The sequence below is a fragment of the Oreochromis aureus genome, linkage group 13, assembly GCF_013358895.1.
Source record: "Oreochromis aureus strain Israel breed Guangdong linkage group 13, ZZ_aureus, whole genome shotgun sequence".
Classification (NCBI taxonomy): Eukaryota; Metazoa; Chordata; class Actinopteri; order Cichliformes; family Cichlidae; genus Oreochromis; species Oreochromis aureus.
Window position 1 is genome coordinate 31,480,585 of NC_052954.1, and position 16,467 is coordinate 31,497,051.

Genomic DNA, 16,467 nt, shown 5'->3' on the forward strand with positions numbered 1-16,467 from the left:
ATTGGTGGCCTTGAAGCCTTTTTCCAGCATCTGTCGATTTTACTTGTGTCTGCAGAAATGTCAAGGTCAGAAATCTGAGCTGTAGGCAAAAGATTAGAAAGCATTTTATCTGAATGAAGGGATGAAGAAAATATTAGTCTGCAAGGAAAGCCTGAGAACTGGAGCAGTGTGAGCTGTAGTAGTTCTGCTAAGATCTGTGCTTGATTTGGTTCTCATTGGTACAAAATGACAGTAAATAACACCATTTATATGTGAGGCTACTGAAGTGTTCTTTCTCCACCAAGGAAACCTGTTCTTAAAAAAAAAAAGTATAAAGTGATCCTGACAGATTCAAATCTCTGAGCCAAGTTTATCGCTTAGGATTCCTTTGGTCTGTGGTTTGATCTGATTTGACTGACAGGGTTCAGGAAACACAAGCAAAGCCCTCAATACTGTCATCAGACATCAGTTCAAATGTTAATAACTGTTGATTTGTGCCTGGGGGAGGATATAACATCAACTTTTTCAAACAACTGCGGTGCTCATAGCGTGAACCTGACTGAAAGAGTTCTGGGCCTTTAGGCACGAGGTTAGTTCAGATCCAGCATTATTATCTCTGAGGGTCCTCACGCATGTGTGTCATTTATTGTGTAATTTTACTAACATGTGTCTTCTGACCTCTTGTGACAACAGATGAATTACACACATAACACAGAATGCTATTGTAAGCGATTCTTAATAAAAGCTGTTTTCTTTTCTCTCTCTCTCTCCTTCTTCCATCCTGCTGCGTGAAACAACAGATCACTTGGGCATCGAGTTTATGGGTAAGGAAGCTTTTCTTGTCTTGCATCTGTCTGAGTCATAACTGTAAACATCACAGCTTTTCATATTGGATAAACAATACACTCTGAGGGCTCAGATACAGAACAAATTGTTCATAACAGCCAGCAAACGGCATAAGTTGGATGTGTCTAATTACTTACGGCATTGTGACATCATTTGAAATGTAATCAGGAAAGCTGTGGTGAATACAAATATATCTATAGTTATGCATTAACATATTCGCAGCCATCAACCGTGCGTGCTGCACTGTATTTTTACACGCTGTCTTAATCTGTTTTTATTCTCCCTACACATATGTACTTGTGTATCTTTACTCCCCGCACCATTTCTATCTTTCTGCTTTCTTTCTCTCTCTTGCACTATCTCTCTCTTTTTCTCACAATTGCTTATGAAGTGTCCCTCCAGAATACCAATGTGCTGCAGTCTCCTTGGAAACAGTGAGAACAGAGAGGCGGGCAGGGTGCAGTGAGGGAGTTTTTGTGATGTTGGCACCGCTACCAGTCGCACTCCTCATTAGTATGTGTGGGTATGTGTGCGCATGCATGGCACATGCTCAAAGTGTGTGTCTGAAGCCCTAATGTGAGTTTGATGAGATCCTTCCAGCGATTGTGTGTTGAATGTTAGTGTGCGTTTCCCATGCACACGCTGCGAGGCTGTGAAGGATAGATGCCAGCGGCTCCACCTCGTCTTCGCCAAGCTGCTCGCTCCCGGTTTTGGCTCTCGCGGACTCTGTGTCGGGTATCACAGCTGAAAAGCGCTAGTTAACGACATGAAACTTGTTAACCAGAGCCCCTCGCTCTCTCTCAAAATGTATCTTGTTTAGGTTAAAAAAAAAATCTCTATGTTATCAAGGAAAATGCCCTTCCTCTTGTCTGGCTTTACAGCATCTACATGCTCAAAGTAAAATTTCACAAGAACAAGCACTGCTGCTTCTCTTTCAGCTGCCCGATCACTGCCTTAGCAGTCAAACGAAGTAAAGCTTTTTTTAGAAAACCTGCTTAGACTATGCAAACTTGGCAGTGACAGATGATATTTTCTACAGAGCTATCTTGCAGGTTTCCCCATTTATATTCAGCGAGAGGTTTTATGCCTCTGCAACATTGTTCAGGCTGCCACATTTTCATTGCCGAGCTGACGTCTCTAGTCCTGCCAACGTCTTCCCCCGGCATTGTGTTAAGCAGCGGCTAGATAAGAACCTCCCACACTCAATCCTGGTGTGTCAGTGTCTGTGCCTTTGGAAGCTCTTTGAAGGAAAGAAATGCACAGACCTACTGTAACTGTCTTTGTCAGATTATTGTCATTAATGCAAGTGAGAAAATATACTTTACATAGTAGATTAAACCACAAACTGTCACTTGAACTGCCCCATCCTTTCTGTCAATAGCAAGTGATAGCAAATCGTTATTTCAGTCTAAGACACATTGCATCAACAGCAGGATGATTTATAGCTACCATTTGACCAAAAAGGCTCTGATCTGAGGATTAAAACAAACAATCTCAGCTGCTGCTGAGAAACTCACCCTTAATAATAAATAAACATATTTTTTGTTTGTTGTAAATTTAACATTCAAGTAGGGTTTGAGGGATTGCAGGGAGCTCTAGCATGAAGGCATTAGTGTTTGAGATGGGATAAAAAAGTATGTAATCTTGGGCCCTAACCTATACCAGATGTCACTGGCATCACTATAAACAGCAATGAAGTCACATTTAAACACATGGGGTAGCCGTAAGCATCATTTGACAACTGTGGAGAAGCGACACATTTATTCCAGACCATAAATGTTACCAGCGACTGAAAACAAATGTAAAAAGTGAGCAAAAGTAAAAGAAGTCCATGAGTGCAAAACACAAATCACCCAAAACATGACAGGATCTGACTCACAAACCCATGACTTTGAAACTGCCACCCCTCAGGCAGACTTTGTCACTCTTTTAAAAGAGAACCTTTATCTCTTTGTGTCCAATATTGCCTCTGCCAGCGTGTCTCTGTGATGCCAGCAGCTGCTGACAGAACGGCAGTACTTGACTCCCAAGATGAGAATGTGTTGGTCAGACTTGGCATTCTTTGCCATACAAACAAGTAAACACTAACATGTGGGGTTTAATCCAGTTATGGTTAGTTTTACAGATAACTTGAAGCTTTGTGCCTGTTTTATAGAGATGAACTTCTCCCCTCCAAGAGACTCAGTTTCTGAGGTTAAAAGGAGAAATCTCTCCTCCGAGGACATCACAGCCCGAAGCCCTGAGCCGAGACCACATTCAGGAATTCTTTGATCCAGTTTTGCTCTTAATATATTTTCTGTGCTGCTTGACAGAAGTGGATCAAATTTGACAGCATCCAGTTAGTCAATCATGTGGTCGTCAATATTTCTAATATGACTGAGCTTTTGCACCGAATTGTAAATCAATGTTTGAAGAAAGTGTTACAAGCAGCTACTTTTGAAGGGCAGCAGATGTATTTTAAGTCATGTTGATTTTCAATTTCCATCCAGAGGATTCGTCGAGTGATTGTGCTGGAAGGAGGCTGGTTAGCAAAGACGAACAGACCTAGCTGGACGCATTTGTTTCTTTCTGTCATTTATTTCACATTGTGATAGAAACTGGTGAAGTAAAAAGAACTTTTTAAATCACTCACTCAACTTTGGCAAGCCGTGAACTAAAATGCACTGAGAATGCTAAATGTTGAGCCCGAGTTGTTTGGTATGACAGAATAGAAAGGAGATAAGTAACAGAAGGGAAGAAAGACAGAGAGGAATTTAGAAACTGCAATCACTCCGGTGTCTTCCCAGAGATCCCTTTTCAATCAGGCAGCGTCACAATTTCATTTATTTTTATTATACTGAGATTTTCTGTGAAGGGTTTTGAATTCCTCGTGGTGCAACTTGGCTCTTTTTGAATAAACTGGTGTTGCTCCTAGAAACATTACCTTTTTTCCTATAGGTTCAGGATTGGAGAATTTTTAGTTATAAAAAAAAAAAATAAATAATCCCATATTTTTTTAAGAAAATTGCCATGGGAAAATTGGCCCTGTTATTTGTTATCATCATCTGACACTGATGAATAATGCTTCCAAAAAGCTTCAGCATCCAGATTCATCAAAGTTAATTATCCTTTAGTTGTGCTGAAGTCAGCCTTTAGTAAAATTGTCATGCAAATCTATCCGTAAACCAACAAACAGGCAGACAAAAACATGGCATTCAGGCACTGAGGCATGAGAATTTGAAGGGTTAAAGAATCTCTGGTGCTTGATGTTGGATCTAAACAAAGTGCTTGTTAAAATCAATTTCATGCCACACTAGAAGGACGAGCCAGGAAAAGCTGGGGTGATGAGATCTCTCTTTTTAGTGCCAGTAAGAAGCCAAACGGCGGGCAGCACACAGAAGAATGGCTACTACCAGCACATACTGAGCTACAGTAACATCTTCCAGGCTGTGGGACAGGAGAGAATATTATGAGAAGCAAGAAAAAAAAGTGATAGAAAGAAAGAAAATTGCCAGCGATAACAATATCTCCAGTCACCTAAATAGATTCAGTCTGTAAATGGGTGAATAAAGCTATCCAAGTAATAGAGGAAAGAAGCGTGACCAGCCAAGAGAGCATGTTTACTCTAGCACGGCAGACCTGCATAATAAAGGTTTTATCCACCATCAGCAGTCTGTGCTGCGGCACATGGAAATTCTAATGCTCAGAGCTGCGGAGAAATGGCAACATAATCCCACCCTCTCTGTCTGCATCCTTTGATCTTTGCTTTTTCTTATGTCACTCCTCCCATTCATCCATTCATGTCAGTCTCTAATGATCATGACATTTATCTTGGCCTAGACTGGGGGCATGTGATAAACAGAGCATCGTTGGTATCAGAATGCTCATCTTTTCATGCCGCGCTTTGACAGTAACAAACTCTTTTTGTGCACTTTATGTAACCGTCTCGGCCCGTGACAATGGGCAACCAAGCTGTCATAGGCATGGACTCGTAATAAATGATCTAACTTGGTAAAACAATGTGGAGCATAAGATGAAGAAAAATCTGGTATCAAGACTTAAGAATCAAAACGGAATAAAGTCCTTCATAATGTACATCATGATATAAAAACGTTTTTTAACCTTATCATTATGGAACCAAATACATACAAACACGTTCTCATAAGGCTGAACCTTTAAATATCAGAATTTATTTGGGCTTTTGAAAATGAATCAATCTACAGTTGTGTGTTAAACGTATTTAAATCATTTTTTCTTTTTCATTGTTTGTTCTGATTGTATTGTTGGTGAACAGTCTGCAGCTTTGTCTCAAGGTTGGTACCATTTTACCTGTTTTAGATGAAGCCAAGAACCAATGACAAAAGTTGCTTGAATGGCCACTGCGAGTCAGTCTCCGTCGACTCCTATGTCCCATGTACAGGGGTTTTATTAATGCTTAAAATGGAACAGGTGAAGGTCTTGAGAGCGGTGTTTCCCAACCTTTTGGAGCCACGGCACATATTTCACATTAGAAAAATCACACACCACACCACCAACCAAAAATATCGATAATTTTTTGCCGCACACCAGGTATTGTTTTGGTTTGTCCCCAGTATACCTTTTTCTTTCTTTCTTCTGACTCATGCACGGGCCTTCATCTGGGTCCGAATTTTCTCCAGGATCCAGGTCAGATTGACTACTTTTTCTTTTTTAAATATTTATCTATTGCTATTACGTGCTGCGTTGTCTCACTTGCAGCATGACTATGTAATTTCTTCTTCATCTTCTTCTGTTTTACTGGCAGTTGGCATCCCATTTAATTGGAGCAAGAAGTTTTATTACAGTGGAAGAGAATGTAATTGTTCTGCCCGTTACTCATGCTGGTTGCTTAGAGTACCAATGAGGTGGAACCCGATAATCTTTCACGGCACACCTGATCATTTCTCGTGGCACATCCAGTGGTCGGGAAACACTGCCCTAGAGGGTCTGTGAGGTGTCACATAAGCTAAAATTCAAGCTGCTGAACTGGATTGCTACGCCTAGTTTGTGGTATTGGTGTCTTTTGGAGTGTCGTCTGACAAACATTATGGTTTGTTGCATAGTTAACTGTCCCATCAGTTCATCCAAGAAGTTAGTGCTGCAGATCTCATGAGAGAAATTCTAGTATTTTATTTTTATTGTACTTAGCACTATTAGCTTGATGTGCAATGCTACCATACAGTGTCTAGATGCACATTTTCAGTCATATTTGCTAGCCTTTCCTGATAACTTGCATTGGAACTTTTCATGCAATAATGGTCACTTCTCTCTCCAACAACATAACAACACAACGGTAGAGTTGAGGCTTCACAGCAAAAGTCTACAAACCAATGAGTAACATAAAGGGGCCAAGTCCATCTTTTCTATTATCTCCATTTCTGGTAGTCTCAAAACCTGATTGATCAGTAGCTTCTATGCTAGTATGCCAACACTGACTGTTTGACCGATCAATCATCCAAATTCTCCAACAATATAAACTTTGAACTGATTTCAATGTGCTGCCAATCAGCATTAAATTCTACTACCTTCAAACTCCAGGCCACAGTTTATTCCATAATTGTACAAATGAAATACAACTGAATAATCTTTCACCTAATATCTGTAACAGTCCTTGACAGTGTTGGTGCCTGCCAGCTGCCTGACTTGTCCATATGTTCAGTATTAGATTAAAATCCTTGAATTACTCACAAATCTGGCACCCTTTGTCACTAAAATAAGTGTAAGATTCAATGTGCAAACACTGCCTGGATAGAAAAAAAATAACTTGAAATTTCTTAATGCACAAGAGCTTCTTTTTTTTTTTTTTTTACTTTCAGTGATTTTGAGGGGAAAACTGAGTCGATCCTAATGGACTTGGCTCAAAAGCACTCCAAAGGAGAGGGCCACTACTGATGGAAATGTGTGTGCTGGAGAACTGCCAAGTGCATTTTACTGTCCACCGTTTCTGTTTATATGTCATGAACTCCACCAGGCAGACTTCAGCCATCTCATCAGGGCTCAGAGTCAGCATGCCTGAGAGATATGCTGTCAAAATGCCACCTCTCTCTGTCGCCAGACTTTAGTCTCCTCTGTGTGAGAGTGTCTGTGACTGTGCTGTCACCCGCTATTTGATTGCACTGTAATTGTTTGTGCTTATTTTGAGCATTCGTGCTCTTCAGGACATAGGTGTGCATGTTGTATGATGTAGCAGAGAGCTGATCATTTCTCGTAATAAAGCACAACTCAATCATTTTGGATAATCATTGAAAGAGTCGGCTCACAAAACCTGAGTTGTTTTGTTTTTAAGTAGGAAATGCGCACAGTTTTTCATTTTTATTTTCCCATTCAGTTATTTCACATAAGCCCACTTAAATTGTATTTCTCCAACTCTTCCATTTCTTACCGGCTTATCTTTCTGGCACACTCAACTGTGTGGAGTGTATAGCAGCTGTAAACACGCTATGAATGTATATGACTACATACAAAAAAGGTCACAGCAGCCCTTCTATATTACTGCCGCTGCCACTTTTCGTGTAAAATATTGATCATATTTCTCTATAATGTGGCTGTGAATAAGTGGCTGGCAGGGCTCTGCGGTGCAGAAGTGGAGGTTTCAAGTGGAAAGTAATAGAAGATGTGACCTCACGGCTCCACAGATGGAACATGAACATACTTTCCCTCTCTTGAGCCATATGATTAATTCACATCACGAGAGGGTGTTTTGTTTTGTGTGTGTGTGTGTGTACAGCTAGTGTGACCAAATAAGCACGTGGGAGGGGAATCTAAGGTATTGCGTGACCTTGGACAAGCCGAAAACATATTTATGACTAACCAAATACTTGAAATGCTGTATGCATATGTAAATGTAAGCCAGACAGTATGTGATATACTGAAGTTTTGTCCATTTCTCTACTCAACTCATAGCTGTGTATGCATGTATTCATATATTTCTGTCCCTACACACATTAATTACCACCCACTTTTCCTCAGGCATGTTGTAAATTCTGAAAAGGCTAAACAGTGGCTGCCAGATCAGTCAATACGCTGGATTTATCAGATAAAAATCAATCTTCCTTCCTTCCTAACACCTGGCTGGTTGATTTCTCCTCACCTTTCCTTTTCCTCTTGGTCTCCTGCCTCCGTGTCTGTTGCTCTGCCTTCCCTGCAGCCAACCTAATGTGCCCCAGCTCCCTCTACTGACATAATTATAGCCGATGAGCAAATCTGTTGCAGCCTGATTAGCAGCATCTAAACAGCACTGGCCCCGGACATAACTTAGACATAGATGGAGGGAGAGAAATAATGGCACAGAGGAGAAGGGAAAAATGTACCGAAAAGACACTAATAGGCTCTGCAGCATCTGTTATTTTTAGGGATTATAAATGATATATTGCATGTACGACCGGTTGTGCGATTTCTGTGGGGTACACAATAGCTTAAAGGCTGCTGTGAAATGCTTGGACCGAGAGATCCCTGTTTTAAATTCCCTGACAGGCTTAAAAATATTGATGTGGTTGTGAATTAGTAACACTCTCCCTCGCTGACTGCTGTCAGGATGCCCTTGAGCAAAACGTAGTGGCTGCAGCTGCGTTGGGTTTTATTCCTCAGCTTGCGGCTGTGATTTTTGTGAGTGGTGATTATTTTTTTTGCACTAAAGTGGCCATTCGCGCCCATCCATGGTGAAAATTTGTCTCAATCACCTCAACGTAAAACCTCAACACCTGTCATCGTCATTGTTTTCCAAGGTCTGAGCCTTGCTAAATAAAACTTGATTGATCGCCTATTAATGTATCTGAAGGCAACTATGATTTACTTGTTCGGAACAAACAAGACAGCTTCCATTTTTCTCCACTAATGGCGTTCCTCCGCACCATAACTCTTCTTGTCTCCATGTATTCAGGCTCCATTACATGTGGCATCCATTTCAAAAGCAGTGTCTTGTGTCTATCGGACCATTACTCTATGTGGGAGAGCTGATAAAATGAGCCGAAAGGCTGTGTGGTAACTAAGAATAGCAAGTGTTGCTGGGGAGTTGTAAAAGCGTGTTTGTTTATTGCTGTTTTATTTCAATTTTATTTGGTTTACGCAAAAGTAATTACACTTGTAAGAATCTGCAAGACAGATACAAAAAAGCCTGAGAGAGCTGTTGCACCACAACTGCTTGTTCGATGATTTAAAATGGCTGTTTGGGTGCTGTAAACAACACCGTTAGAAATTAAAAATGGGTAAGTGCAAATCTCAAACCCATGTTTAATTCTGCGTTATGGTTAGGACTGTGTGAATATTGACTGTGGGATATCTGCAGATATACACACTCGCACAGATGCACAGCCCACTGTTTTCTCTCCCTTCCTCGGTCTCTCGCATAAACACGTATCAGCAAACACGTGCGTGATCTATAGCTTTATTTCCCCAAGGGTCTATTGTTCAAACATTAATGTGACTTCTTCCTCTGTTTATTTCTCCACAGAGAGCAAAGAGGTGTATAAGAGACAGGTGCTGTCAATCACTTCCATCGCCATGGCAATTAGTCTCCTGGGAACGCTGTGCATGGCCCTCTACTGCCGCAACAAGTGAGAAAATAAACTCTCAACAGCGCACATAAAGTCTACAAATGGCTGTTAGAACTACAGTTCGAATCTTTTTAAATTCAGCATACTTATTGGGTTATTACTTACTTCCTGTAGGTAATATTCAAATTGCACTCACACAGTTAAATGCTGAGACCTGGGAACAACACTTCAACAACAAAGTGAATCAGTGAACAAATCTTTCTTTGAGGAAGCAAGCAAGCAAGCAAGCAAGCAATTTATTTATATAGCACTTTCAGATCAGCCCCCAGCTGAACACAAAGTGCTGTACACTTGACATGCCAAAGTGATACATTGAACATGTTAAAAAATATAAAAATAAATAAAATATATATATAAAAATAATTATTAAAATGACATTAAAATAAATAAAATTAGCATAAATAGCAAAAACAATAATAAAATAGTATAAAAATAATGATGAGAATTACATTTAAAACAATAAAATCAGCACATTAGATCAAAACAATAAAATCAATAAAATCGGGTCAGACTGTGTCATATGCCAAGGAGTAAAAAGGAAGGAAGAAGAAAGTCATGTAAAACTGCTTGTTGTAAATGAACTGTCACTAAGTAAACTTTAAACATATTACAGTGTACTGCTAATGAGCATTAAAATCTACAAACTTCGAACTAGAGGCGACAGGTTATTTCATAATTGTACAAATAATGTGTGAATCTGCACCTCTAAGCATTATCTTCCTAGGAATTATGTTTCAGTACAAACTGCGAACAGACTACATAACAGGTGGGCACTAACAGGTGTTATTTTTAATGTATTCAAGCTCTCTTTATCACTAATGTGTGAATGGTTTGTTAAGTAACATCAAAAATCAGACTTTCTTCAACCCTCTTTGATGCATCTAACAGCCTCTAGACTTGAATTCATTTCTGTTAAAGACTCGGGTCATATTTGCCCCACAAACTGTTGCATTTATGCATTTAGCCGAGGTCCCAAATGCTTTGGCTTAATGCTTCTACTTTGTTTCTACATGGCACGCAACAGAAAGCCAGACTAGCCAGCACTAGTTTAAAAATGGAGACCACTAATCACTAAGCCAATAAAAGTTCTGGTTCCCATTGCAAACAGACCAACACAGACTTCACAGAAATAAAATGAAAATCTGATGTGGACTCAAATCATATTTTGCTAGCAATAACAATAACAGGGAAGCACGCCGTTATCTTTGGAAGCCCTCCAGCCCAAAATGGACAAATTGGCTTGGATCAGCAGGGCATTCAGTACATGAAGGGATTTCCATTTAGTTTCAAAGAGTTTGAAAGAAATTGATGCTGCACTGATGAAGCGATGTAATCTTCCAAACACGGAGCATCCACTGGTTGTGTTGTGTGCCATCTATGATGTCACCATGGCCCCATCACCTTTTATACCGACACTTGAGGTTTGCTAGACTTGCTATAATAAACTCTTGAATGCTAGATGTCACCACTCGGACAAAACATCACCACTGCTATAGAAGAAGAAGAAGTTGAAAATGGAAGTTTTCTGCAGAAAGTCTCATCTTGTCAAGGTTGTATAGCATCTCTCCCTTAGCCCTGTCCTTTTAACCATTGAAATGGCTAAAAACCGAGAAAGGTTTGTGTCTCTTTCCATTTACGCTGGTAAGGTTATACTGCTTTCAGGTCACACCAGCAGTTTCATAGTTAATTTTGGCATGTGCCACGATTCACAAGGGCGACAGAGGTGGGTATAGACAGGAAGAAGTGCACACAGTCAAGCACATCACCCCGCATTCACTGGATAAAGACTTATGTTATTAAGATACTCATTGGCTAACAGCATGTCACTGCCAAGTGCTGTATACTCTGTACCATAATTTTCCCCTAATCTTTCACTGAATATCACCAAAAATTAGAGACTGAGTTCATGAAGCTATTTATCATAGACTTCTGCACAAGTGGAAGTCTTTATGCAACCAGACATCCTACCCCCTGCTAGCCATTAAAGCATGCAGGTTTTAGTCACTTCTGCATTAGTTTCACTTTTCAGCCCTGGAAGCGATCTCTGTCTTTTATTCTGACTATTATGGCTCATCAGCATTTTGGCTGTTGCTAGCTGGCGCAGGCAGTGCGAGCATGCACAGGGGTGCAGCTGCAGCTCAGTCAGTAACTATGCGTGTCATTAATAACACTGGTTTTCTGGATGCTAAGCAGAGAACTTTCAAAGTATTTGGCAAGCTGTGAATATGTTGCTACTTAATGCATTTATAATATGTTCACTGACAAATATCCAAACAGAAACATTGCAGGAGTCCTCAGTTTTCCTGAGTTATAAAACACAATTACTGCTGATAATTCAGGTGTGCTTGTTTTTGATTAAGCAGATTAGATATGTTGGTTGCTACAATTTGAAAATGGTACTTAGTCACATGATTCTTAATTATTTAAGTAAGCAAAACATATATCTATAACTTATATTGCTGATTGTTCCTATGAATAATGTAGTTGATGTCCAACACAACAGAAAAACAGGATCAAATATGACATTTTGTCAGTCTCTCCCCTGTGAAGCAGATCTCTGCATATCATAAAGAGTGTTTCAGTGGCTTTGTGACACAAAAACAACCCAGGTTAGAGCTTACGGTGAGTATTCAGCACAGATAAATTTAGTTCAATTCTACACTGGAAAGACTCAAATTACAAGAAGTGCAGTTGAACTATTACTCAGCTCTTAGAGTGACAGCATTTTCCCTTCCATGCTTGTGTGGCATGGAATTTTCTCCTTTAATATATTGACAAGTAAATTGGCTGTAGTGACATGAAATTTCACCACAACCAGCAATTTAGATTTTTTTTTCTTTTGATTTGAAAGTGTCTACAATGACTGACATTCAAACGTTTTAAGTAATATTACTGATGCTACATTCTGCCACTGGTCCCTAAATCAAAATATTATTATTACATGTGGTAATAAGTCCTATTGGGTGTGGTCAGACCACATGTCCACAAAGACATTTTGTAAATTTAGTGAAAACCAAGGCAACATGTTGAGGCATCCTGCATCTTGGATGAAATCCCAGACCGGGTGTTTGCAACAATTTGTAAAGCTCATTATGCACATACACATATTCATAGCCTGTTATCACCCAAAGGTCAGCTCATGTGGCTTAAGCCCTTTCTCTACTCTCTGCCTGTTTTCTGTTGGGTATAAGTTAATGTGTTCACAGTAATTGGTAAATGAATAGTCTTATATGTATATCCCCTGCGAAGGGAATCTCAACAGTATGGGTTAAACATCTGGTTCTAATGGCAGTATGCCATTCAGAGTATGTGGAGCAAGCTATGATAGATGGCACTGTAATTCCATAGGCTTTCCTCAGTAATATAATGATGTGAGTGAGTGAGCAGCCTGACAACAAGATAATCGGATCAAGCGATGATGGACAGGCGCTTTCAGTGAATCCATAATTGAGTCAGGGAACTTGCTTGTTCAATGGAGAAGATGCATACAGATTGGGATGAAGGAGCAAGGGAGCGGATCTGAGTGACCTGAATAAAGATAAAGTCAAAGGTTTTCTCACACCGAGAAAAAAGATCCCGATAAAAGTGCAGCTACATGAAAGACAGATGATTTCCCACTTCATGCTAAAACAATAACAGCGAGACATTAAGTGTGTTTTACATTGTAATATCCATCACTGCTGACTTATCTGCTTTATCGTCCTCTCAAAGTTAACATGAACTCTAATCCATCAGTGTTCTGAAACTCACCACTTCATAATCAACATTTAACCTTAAAAAACAACAACAACAGTCCACGAGCTTGTGTCATAATATGATCAATTAGTAGCAATTCCTCCTTTAATTTTACACACTCATTATAAAGTCATGTTTTTATCTTCTCAAAATTCAAGTTCCAAGTTCCTCTAACGTCCTGATTTTGCTACGCAGTTAAAACAGAGTGTACCAAACTTAACTCCGATCTATCATGAGATGAGAACATCAATATTTAACCATTCTGCAACATTATGTGCACCGCCATGTATATATTTTTTAATTGCACAAAAGGTGCTTAAAGTAAAATCATGGTTATGTAATAAATAACTTATAAGCAGGACTAAAATATTTAAAGAAGAATATGAACTCGTGGTCTGTAAATGGAGGTAGGCTTCAGTCTCCTTGGTGAAAGTCAGAGTTAACACAAAAACTTTAGAATAGATCGCCTTAAGCTTTGTACCCTTTAAGTCCCACCTCATTCAGAATATGTTTTGCTCAACGTTACTTAACTTGGATGTTTGACCTTCTCTGGTCTTAAAATGCACATACTGTATTTGATGTGCAGTTTGACACCAGCAGACTGTTTTCATTTCTGCTGAAGTCGTTTTCTCGGGGCTAACCTTGGATCTGATGTGTGTGGACAGGAGCAAGATTGTGTTACATCACAACTAGTCATGAAGCGAGTCATAGTGTGGTATGCCACAATGCTGAGTCATTCCCCAGCGCACATACGCTGACAGTGAACTAATCCATATCGTGCGGTGACAGTGGAGTGGAAGCAGTGCTGAGAATTTTTAACAAGGAGTCAAACTTTTTTTCTTTAAATAACTTCATCAGAAGCAATTTCTTTTATCAGGCAGATTATCTTTATAGGTTCTTAAGTTGCCTCGCTTTAAAATACTGCTTGCATTGGGACTAAATGCAAAAAGTCAGCATGATTTATCAGTAGTCAGCACTGTTGCCTTGCAACAAGAGACTCCTGCATGTGTGTGTGTTTGCAGAGGATGTGAATGTAAAGAATTCCTCTAATGCAGACATAATTTTCCTGGTGTACTTAGTTGTTTTTTCTAATTATCCTTCTTTGAAGAAACAAGGGTAGCAGATTATTTAGGAGTTAAGTCTCTTTGTTGCTCTCTACTTGTGTTCTGCAATAAAGGCATAAAAAGCCATTCCAACCATCAGATAATTTAAGGATTATGATCATTTAATGCTGAATAAGAAATATAGTAGAGCTACTATTAGTATTAGCTGTGTGTCAGTGGCCCATTCAGGAGATCAGGCTGGTTGCAAATATGTTGTGCTATTGGTGGATACTGTCATTGAGCCTGATTTTATTATAAGTTTTGTAACGCCACCCTGAGATATCAAAGCCAAATTTTCTCTTTTGCACAAACAGTGAGGGATGCAGGCTGATCTATGACAAAGAGCATTGATACCCTTTTGGATCCTAAAACGGCAAGCAAAGGAGCAGATTGCGAGAAGGCTTTAGAAGAGATAATGGACCGTTCCTATTAAGTAAACACTTTTCCAAAACTAGTGTGTACCAAATGTCACAGCCTCCTTCTAAGAAAATATAATTAAAGGGCCTCAGAGGTGGAGAGGATAGAAGCTTAGCATGCGGCAGTTTGTAAACACTTCATTAGGTCGCTGTCATTCAGCAGAGAGTGTCTGACAAAGGACAAGTAAAGGCTTCATCAGCTGCATCTGGTAATGAGCATACCCCTGGCACAACACAATGAAGTTGTGATACAGAGCTTTTGTGCTCCAGGTCAGTCTAATTGCACATGCTTGGGTAAGTGGTGTAAAAAATCAAGTAGATTTTTAATGTCTACTGGTCAGAATAGCAAACCAGAAGAGGTTCTTTCAGATGAATGGACCAAATCGGCTCACATCCTTCAGCTACTCCAGTTCTAATTATTCCGCTTTCTCTAACTTGATTACCTCTAAACCTTTTGTCATGTAGTCAGCTCTGTGTCTGTGCAAGATTAGGGTCAAACTAATTAATGTGGCTGTCAATGACTTTAGTACTTCAGTGTATTTGCAAAGAATGTTATAAAGATATTCTTTGTAATATTCAATTTTTTTTACTAATGTAAGGAGAACATATCTCAAATGAATAGTCACAGTTCAACATATCTATGCAGAAACTATTAAATGGAGTCAATTCAATTTTATTTATACAGCACTAAATCTCAACAACAGTCGCCTCGAGGTGCTTTATATTGTAAGGTAGACCCTACAGTAATACATACAGAGAAGAACCCAACAGTCATATGAGCCCCTGTGAGCAAGCACTTTGGCGATAGTGGGAAGGAAAAACTCCCTTTTAACAGGAAGAAACCCTCAAGGAGAACCAGGTTCATCGGTCATCTGCCGTGACCAGCTGGGGTGAGAGAAGGAAGACAGGATAAAGAGATGCTGTGGAAGAGAGACAGAGATTAATAACAAGTATGATTCAGTGCAGAGAGGTCTAACTATATGCTTTAGGAAAAAGGAAAGTTTTAAGCCTAATCTTAAAAGTAGAGATGGTGTCTGTCTCCCAAATCCACACTTCAAGTCAAGTTTCATAATATAAACATCTGTTAGTGTTTTAATCACCAATCACAGAGAAATCAGGTAAAATTATATTGCTGGTAGAGAGCTTCTCAGGAAGGTCAGTTTCTTCCTCTCGTCCTTCTCCAGGGAAATCTTAGAAACCAACTCTCCCTGACCAGGGAGCCAGTGTTTTGGTTGGAAGGGAAGAAAATAGATCCTTTTAGGAATCACAAAGGATGGTATGGATACTTTAAAAAGTAAGCCAGGCTCATAAATTCAGTTGCGGGAGTTACTTCTTTATAAACTTGGACTTAAATCTGTCCCTCCTTTGTTCCGTCCTAAATACAATATTGAAAATGCTGCTGCACATAATGTTTCTGAGAACTCTTGAGATTACTGTTGGACTCGACTGGCCGGGGAAAAGAGACCTAAAAATTCTCACATCTTGGGCTGCAATTAGCAGCTACATATGTTTAGTTTGTTGTCCGAGAGGAGACCTGTAGAACACTACTCGGTGAGATCTGCATTTCTGAAACAAAGGCAAGGGAGCAGACATCATTTTTCAGACTTGTTATAATTAGCTGTTTGTGCCAAAGCTCCAGTTTTGAATTAATTAGAGCAAAATTATAGACTGGTTACAAGTGAGACTTGCTAATCTCAAGATAATGACTGCAAAACATAATTATGACACTGAGGAACTCGATACAGGTTGTACTGGAACAAAACCTCGGAGCCTAATATCACGCTAAGGAGGAACTGATATGGATTTTTGAGTGGAAGCAACTATGGGAGGTTAAAGGCC

The 16,467-nt window shown here is 39.6% G+C and overlaps 1 protein-coding gene across 1 annotated transcript in view; it reads left to right on the forward strand.

Annotated features, from left to right (window-relative positions):
- LOC120443272 (pro-neuregulin-3, membrane-bound isoform) overlaps positions 1 to 16,467 on the forward strand; it is a 215,830-nt gene that overhangs the window by 174,807 nt on the left and 24,556 nt on the right. The window contains exons 5-6 of the mRNA XM_039621561.1: positions 780 to 803; positions 9,272 to 9,374. Of these exons, the coding sequence (XP_039477495.1) occupies positions 780 to 803; positions 9,272 to 9,374 (127 nt within the window). The remainder of the gene's footprint in view (positions 1 to 779; positions 804 to 9,271; positions 9,375 to 16,467) is intronic.